Source organism: Sinocyclocheilus grahami, unplaced genomic scaffold (assembly GCF_001515645.1).
Source record: "Sinocyclocheilus grahami isolate Dianchi unplaced genomic scaffold, SAMN03320097.WGS_v1.1 scaffold2345.1, whole genome shotgun sequence".
Lineage (NCBI taxonomy): Eukaryota > Metazoa > Chordata > Actinopteri > Cypriniformes > Cyprinidae > Sinocyclocheilus > Sinocyclocheilus grahami.
The window spans coordinates 24,193-32,434 of NW_015507524.1; the positions used below are offsets into that span (position 1 = coordinate 24,193).

An 8,242-nucleotide genomic window follows, 5' to 3' on the forward strand; every position below is an offset into this window, starting at 1 on the left:
TTCATTGTCATGATGTCTTGTTGATCTTCCAGCCAGTTCTAGAGCACGAAGACCCTCAGTATCAACAACCAGAATATAGTCAAAGTTCATCTGTGTTTTCATCTCGTCAGAGACTCTGATCAGCTGCATGAAAGCTCCTCTGGTGCACCTGCCAGCACTGACGGCAAACTGCAGTCCAAACATAGCATTCAGCATGGTGGATTTCCCAGAGCTCTGAATCCCTAAAACTGACAGCACGAAGACTCTCTGGTCTCCCAGTTTCTGGACGAGTTCATCTAGAACAGCAGAGATCCAGATCACAGGAACATGAGCAGCATCTCCATCCATCAGCTCCAGTGGAAATCCAGAGATCATCATCTCTGCTGCAAGACTCGGGAGAGAAGAGAAGTGAATCTGCAGGTCTTTCTTGTTCTCATTAACAGATGAACATGATTCATAGATCTGACCGATCTCCCTCATGATGTGCTCCAAACCAAAGACTGCATCTTGAAGTTCCTCAGATATTCCCTCAAGTTCAGTTTGTACAGTTGCCAGTTGCTCAGATTGATCATAATTATCTTTTAATCTTACAGCTGTTGACCACTTTTCATCATATTTGTTATGTATAGCAGACAAGTCAGCAGAGATATATTCATCCAGGAATATTTCAAGCCATTTCAGAAAATATGTATTTTTAGTTACAGCATTTGAGTAAATTTCATTAACAAAGAGCTTCATAAACTCACTGATGTCAGATACATGTTGCTGTTTCCGGATTTTCTTCAAGTCTGTTTGTTTTCTACTGATGTCCATTTCTATCTCATCTCCTTGAGGTCGATGTAGTTCTTTGTTCTTCTGACTCCACTGATGCCACAGTTTCCCCTGATGAGGCAGAAACGATTCTTTGATTTCTCTCAGATCTTTCTTCTCCAGTAAACTCATCATCTGCTGTGCTGCTTCTCTTCCTCTCCTGCAGTCATCATCATCTTCCTCATCTACTCTGATGTCAGAGTGTTTCGACACATCTTCAAGTCTGAAAGCATAAGATGACTCTGACAGACAATCATTTAAAGCTCTTCTGAGTGCTTCAGATACATCTGCCTGACTTCTGTCCTTCAGACCAACCTTGTATTTTCCTTTCTGTATCTCAACGAGAGTTGAAACATCCTCAGTCAAAAGAAAAATTAGTGGCTTTGAGTCCTTGTAGAGATTTTCAAGTTTTGTCATGCTTCTGTCATTCCTGTCTAGTCGTGGTAGAAGGACAACATTGACCGAGGCCATTTCAGTGAGGATCTGCAGCTGTTTCTCATGATCTCCTGCATCACCATGTAGATTACAGAACGCAAGACACTCAGTGAATTTATCATCATATGATCCAGAGGAGCAGAACCAGGCGATCTCCACCACTCCATCCATCAGGACTCTGGTTCTGCTGCTGCCTGGGCAGTTCCTGTGGAAGAACGTGTTGTGTTTCTCATTGATCAGACTGTTCATCAGCTGAGACTTGGATGAAGACACAGAGCCAAACCTGAAGAAAAATACCATTGGAGTTTCTGCCTTGTAGATCGGCTGGGTTTGACTGATGGCTTCATTGTTGGTGTTTCTCATCTTCCAGCTCTTGTTGATTTGTCTGAATGTCCAGAGAGGAAACTCAATCTGTTGTGTGAATGGATCAGGAACAAGCAGAGGCAGAGCGTACTGACACTGGGACAGTTTAGTGACCATCAGCTGCTTCAGGAAACCATCAGCACAATGGAACACGGCCATCTGAATATCCATCGGATGGATTTGATCAGATTGACTTGTTCCATTGTTTGATAAAGATATAACTTTAAAAACATTATCAAATATAGTACCCTCATCTTCAGAGTTATTGTCTCTTTGTCTTGCTCGAACCTGTTCACTGGCCTTATTACCATGAATGAATCTTGCTCTGTAGTTCATCATCAGTAGTTTTTGTATGAAAGTCTGAACCAGCTCATCTTCAGCACAAGACTCATGGGACTGTAATGAATGTTTGGTTATCTGAAGGACATCTGCAGCTCTCAGTTTATTATGGTGCCTGCCTTCAAGATGAAGCCTGTGAAATAGAGAATTCATTTTTTTATTCTCTTCTTGTAGCCATTGATCTGGTCTGACTCCTGTTCCAAAGTCCTTGTTTTCTCCCTGTTAGATAAATAAACAAATTTTCCTTGATTAATAGTTTCAAAAAACTGAACAATACAATCATTCTAAACTGATCATTCTTACATTACAAAAAGCTAATTGTAGCAAAACTCAGTGTCAGTTTATTTATTCTGTACTCTTAAAGTTTTCCTTAATTACTTACACATTAGAATCTGGTCTTTAAACCAAACATCGAAATACCATAATGCAGTTTAATTGAAAGAAAACAAAACTATAAACACTAGTCCTGCCTTTCAGTTTCACAAGTTGCAACTCTGATTTTTTTTCCTCAAAAATCCTTAAGCATTTCAGACCATATATTTATATAGAAAGAATATAAAAATATAGAGAAATTAACGCAATATCCTCACAGTAGTAATTAAAACTGTGAGTGGAGTGGATTTAGTGGACTGCCTTCTGTGAAATATGAAACTAACAGAAACTAATAATAATCACTGTTTTACTTATCAAAGTATTACATATTTTGTCTTATGGAAATGCACGTCTGAAAGTAAAGTACTGACTTTTGTTTTACTAGGAAAAAAATGAAATGTTCTGATAGTGTGACTACATTGGGACGCTACAGCCCTTGATTGTACATTGCATTTGCTCATTAAAATGTATCCATGTTCTTCCATATTATCTTCCATATAAAGATCATTGTTACCCCAGGTTCCTCTCACCCTATATACATGGTTTCCTATAGAACTATGGTACTTGTTATGAAAAACAATAGCCTAAATACATTTACTATAAATACAAATGCAAAAAAGTCATAGCTTCATAACAAAATATTTCTCACTCACTTTCACTCACAGGAGATCAGAGGAAGCAACAAAACCACATTAATTCAAAATGAGACAGGACAAAGAACTAAGGAAACTAAGGGCCTAAATAAACAGAGGGATAATTAACAGAAATGAAACAGATTAGATTCTTTCTCATTCTGTCACTAGTGTGCAGAAAGTTTTTTTGTCTTCTTCAGAAATTATGAATGAATGAATGAATGTTTGTGTGGTTTATTTTATTACTTTTGTGACTTGTGAACACAAGCCCTTGACAACAAAAATTAAATTGACAATTGAATTGACAACTAGACTTGAAAGCTAAATAAATGTTTTAATGGATAAAGCTGTCTCTGTTTGCTAAATTGGTTAATGTCACTTAATAGAAGGTTACCAAACACTGTCACGGTCTGTGTCGGAGAGGAACGATGGAGACGTGGATAATCGAAACAGTCTTTAATAGATCCAAAGACACAGGGTATATCCACACAGGGAACGGGAGAAGACAGACAAACACAACATAGTAGACCAGACAAAGGAGGAATGCACAGACTGGAACTAAAATACATGGGGTGATTAAGACTAGAAACAAGACACACCAGAATCAAATGAACAATCAACGAGAGGGAGAAACTGGGTCACGGAGCACATGGGGATGGAAAATACAACAAAACAGGTCCATAATCGTGACATTACTCCCCCCTCCCGGAAGGTGAGTCCCACGCCGTAACAGTTCCAGCGGGGAGGGAGGGCGCCCTGGAGGCCGGTGCAGGATGGAGACAAGGAAGGCCTACAGGGCGGATCAGGCAGATTAGGGGGCCATGGCGGAGCAGGGAGCCAGGGAGACGACAGGAGGGACTAGGAGCAGGAGGAGCTAGGTGGGACCCAGGCCACAGCCATCATGGCGACCCACGGGGGAGCCAACAGAGGGAGGAGCCATGGAAGAGGAATGGCTGATGACTCCAAGGAGCCAACCGACTGCGGCGGAGCAGGTGGCGGAGGAGCCCGAGGTGGAGACGGAGAGCCGATGAGCCAGGATGATGGGGAGGATCCGGAGGGCCAAAGCGGAACAGATGGTTTAGGCGACCGATGCGGAGGCGTGGATCCGTCACGATGGAGCCAAAGAAGGGAGGAGCCATGGAGGAGGAAGGGCTGACGACTCCAGGGGGCCAACCAACAGTAGCGGAGCAGGTGGCGGAGGAGCCCGAGGTGGAGACGGAGAGCCGATGAGCCAGGATGATGGGGAGGATCCGGAGGGCCAAAGCGGAACAGATGGTTTAGGCGACCGATGCGGAGGCGTGGATCCGTAAAGCTGCGGGGGAGCCGGAGTGACAGAGGACCGAGGAGGAGCCGAAGGGACGAGGGAGCCCGGCAGAACCAGTGGACTGATGGGCCATGGAGGAGAGGAGGGAGCTAGGAGCCATGGTGGAGCCGACAGGTCGACAAGCCGAGGCATAGTCTGGGATTCAGAGGCTGGAGGCGGAGGCCAGGGATTCTTCCGTCATGGTGACGATGGATACTGGCAGACCCGCAGAGCTCGCACCGGAGGAGGCAGGAGCGGGAGGGTGAGTTGGCATTTCTGAGCCTCCGTGCTCTCAGGGCTGCCCTTGGGAACAGAAGCCCTCTCCAGGCTGGATTGAGGAACAGAAGCCCTCTCTGGGCTAAACAGGGCTAAACTCAGGAACGGGAGGGACAGAGGTCACGACGGAGGAGGGAGGAGAGGGAGCAGGTTGGTATACAAGTCAGTAAGGTTTGTAGCCGGCTCTCGCATCTGGTCTGACGATCCGTGAGGCTCTGGCTCTATGGCGATCCTCAGCTCTGTCGCACTCCTAGGCGATGGCTCGTCGGTCGCGACAGGCTCTGGCTCTCCGTCAGAGGTGGGCTCAGACTCTTGCTCCACGCAGCGAGGTGATGGTGGGCTGGCCTCTGGGTCTGGCTGTACTCTGGATCGGGGGTAGACACTTTCCAGACACCGGATGATTGCCTCCCTCCAGCACAGTCCAGTGGTGTCTGGGAGGTTGACGGGGCAGTAGTAGTTGGCCCGATCCAAAACAGGGAGTTCAGGGCAGCGTCGTCGAACGCCGTTAAAATGGCGAGCTGGCTGAACTCCACAGGATACTCCAAGAAGGGAAGGTCTTTACGGGCAAGGGAGGTAAACTGAGGGGATGCATTGGGAACACAACAGAAACAGAAAACACTGCACAACACGGAAAACAAATGAAGGGGAAAACACAAATAAAGTTACTGTATTTGGTCCGGTGTTCTGTCGTCTTCATGGAAGTGCTATGTGTGTGTCCTGCCTGTATTACCCACTTTCTGTGGATTAATAAAGACTGTGGATGGTACTCTCCTGTGTTCTCCTTGTTTCCTCTCCATAGGTAGTTGTGACAAACACTTCTAACTCATCTGATTTTTTTATTTTATATTTCTTTAGTGTTTTATCAACTATGTATTTTTCTCTATCAGGCAAAACATAGTTTTTAGGGTAACACTTTACAATAAGGTTTACTTTGTTAACATTATTTAATGTATTAACTAACATTAACTATGAGCAATATATTTTGTTACAGTATTGATTCATCTTTGTTAGTATTAGTTAATAAAAATACAGTTGTTTTATTGTTCATGTTCACAGTGCATCAACGCCTTTATGCGGAACAGGCAGCTTTCGCGAAAACCTTTTGGCATGCCCCCATCCTTTCAGAATGACCAATGAGAAACCTTTCGGCATGCCCATTACTCCAAGCAGCAGCTACCCCTGAATATTGTGTGCTGTGGCCTGTAGCACGAAGCGAGATGAACAAACAAATCAAACCTGGTTTCGATCAGGTTCAGCGGGCTCACAAACTCGATATAAATGTTCTCAGTCAACTCAGAGTTTGATCCAGAGTTTGTGATTAGCTCCGGAGTGCATGCACCTGAAAGTGTGACACATGCAGCAAATAGCCAATCACATGGAACATGTGGAGAGTGTCAGCAAAGTGGCAGTTTGATTTACTTCTCGTGAGAGTTGGCACAATTCCCTTTTTTGCTAAAGACAAAGAGATGTCGTAATTAAAAACTTAATTAATTTAAATGCATTTACAAGGCAAGAATAAACACTGCTGCTTCAAAAGTTTGAGAAGGTGTAACACCGCACCAGCAGAGGGAGCCCTCGCCTGAGTACTGACTGTGTACTGCTCCCTCTGCTTTTACGTTCATTTCCTGTTTGATCAGTATTTAGCAAGAGACTGTGTATTTGCCAATTGCGAATTATTGCCAGTTTACATGCCTTACCAAGCATTTCCATTGTTTTCTGCCTGCCTATTCTGTGTATGATTCTGCCTGATTACCTGCTTTACGTTTGTTGGATTACCCCTTTGCATTGATAGCCTGATTCTGACTGATGAATGTGTTTGGACTTTTTGCCTGCTTGCTCATCTCTGCCTTTTGGATCACCCTTGTGTATGTTAATGGATTGGACTGCTGTTTTGGTATTGACTTCCTGCCTGGCCTAACGTTTCTGTCACTTAAGTCTGCTATTAATAAACTTCTGCAAATGGATTCTAACGCCGCCTCAGCTTCGTTGTTACAGAATACTTTGCCTCAACTGAATCCAGCGGAAGTTTCAAACTTGCAAGTGGCTTTCGCCTATCAAAGTGAGGTATTAAAGGGTTACCAAGATCAACTTGCTAAACTCCAGTCTGTCATTGAGCACCTGACTCAATACATCCAGTCTCGTCCATCGCCCACACCGAAGACGGTAAGCTTTGCATTACCTGATAAATTTGATGGATCTGCGGAGCAATGTAGAGGCTTAGTTCGTCAAGTCAAGATTTACTTTGATAACCAGGAAGACAAGTTTGAGTCAGATGAAAAGAAATGCGCTTTCATGATGACGTTATGATCTGGCAAGGTGATCAACTGGGCTGCAGCAGTTTGGGAAACGGATGTGCGATTTAGAAGATCTTTTGATTACTTCCTCCAACAACTGCGAGAAGTGTTTGAATATCCCGCTGGGGGCAAGGATATAACAACGCAGATTCTACAAATGTCACAAGGTAACCGTACTGCTGCCGAATATGCCATCATGTTCAGAATGTTCGCTGCTCAGAGCGGATGGCATGTTGTTTCACTGAAAGCCGTGTTCCAACAGAGCCTCAACACTGATCTGCAGGCAGAGCTGACTTGTAAAGGGGAGAATTTATCGTTTTCTGACTTTGTGACTGTTACCATAAAAATTGACAACCTGATGAGACAAGTCCCGAGACGAAAAAATGCAAGATGATTTGAACACGTTTCGCCGGCCGTCACTCAACCTATGACAACATCAACCACCAAACCAAGTGATGAACCGATGCAACTATGTCTTTCTAGATTATCTGAGGAGGAAAGGATGAGATGACGTCAACTCCGACTATGCTTTTACTGTGGTGAAGCAGGCCATTGCAGTCAAGGGTGCCCACACAAGGCCCAAACAACCTCTCGGGTAAATATTGAACACTTTTCACTTTTAAGCAACAAGTCATTCAAGCTCCCTATTAAACTAAAGACTGGATATATTACTAGTTCATTAACAATGATGATCGAGTCTGGAGCAGCTTTGAACCTCATTAACAAAGATCTCATCAAAAAAATATGACATTCCTACCCAACCATGCAACCCTCCCATCAAGATCAAATCTGTAGACGATAACTCAATTGGAGAGGGGATTACCCATCAGACCAAGCCATTAACACTCCAAGTTGGTTTGTTTAATCAAGAATTAATCTTGTATGTCTTTGACTCCCCTAAACTCAAAGTGATCCTCAGATTTCCATGGCTATCCATTCATGACCTCATCATTTCCTGGCATCAGGGTGAGTTGACCAAGTGGTCCACTTTCTGTGAGAATCATTGTTTTTCCCAAGTTCCCCAACCGTGTTTCACAACTAGCATAGAAAGCCCAGAAGTTAGCAAGACAGTCAACATTCCCAATTGTTATGACGATCTGGCAGAAGTCTTTAGTAAAACCAAGGCCACACAATTACCACCCCATCGTCCTTGGGACTGTGCCATCAATCTACTTCCCAGTGCAATGCCCCCAAAAGTTAAGATCTACCCTTTGTCCAGAAAAGAAACCCAAGTCATGGAAGAATATATTGAAGAGGCCCTTAGCTCAGGATTCATCCAACCCTCCATGTCTCCAGCTGCAGCAGGTTTTTTCTTCGTTGAAAAGAAAGATGGAGGATAAAGGCCTTGTATTGATTATAGAGGACTTAACAATGTTACCGTGAAATTCCGCTACCCCCTTCCACTGGTTCCTTCAGCACTAGAACAGCTCCGTGAGGCT

At 44.0% G+C, this 8,242-nt stretch overlaps 1 protein-coding gene across 1 annotated transcript in view; it reads right to left on the reverse strand.

Moving 5' to 3' along the window:
• LOC107574799 (interferon-induced very large GTPase 1-like) overlaps positions 1-8,242 on the reverse strand; it is a 42,508-nt gene that overhangs the window by 1,441 nt on the left and 32,825 nt on the right. The window contains exons 6-7 of the mRNA XM_016261237.1: positions 739-2,145; positions 48-537 (exon numbers count right to left, since the gene is read on the reverse strand). Of these exons, the coding sequence (XP_016116723.1) occupies positions 48-537; positions 739-2,145 (1,897 nt within the window). The remainder of the gene's footprint in view (positions 1-47; positions 538-738; positions 2,146-8,242) is intronic.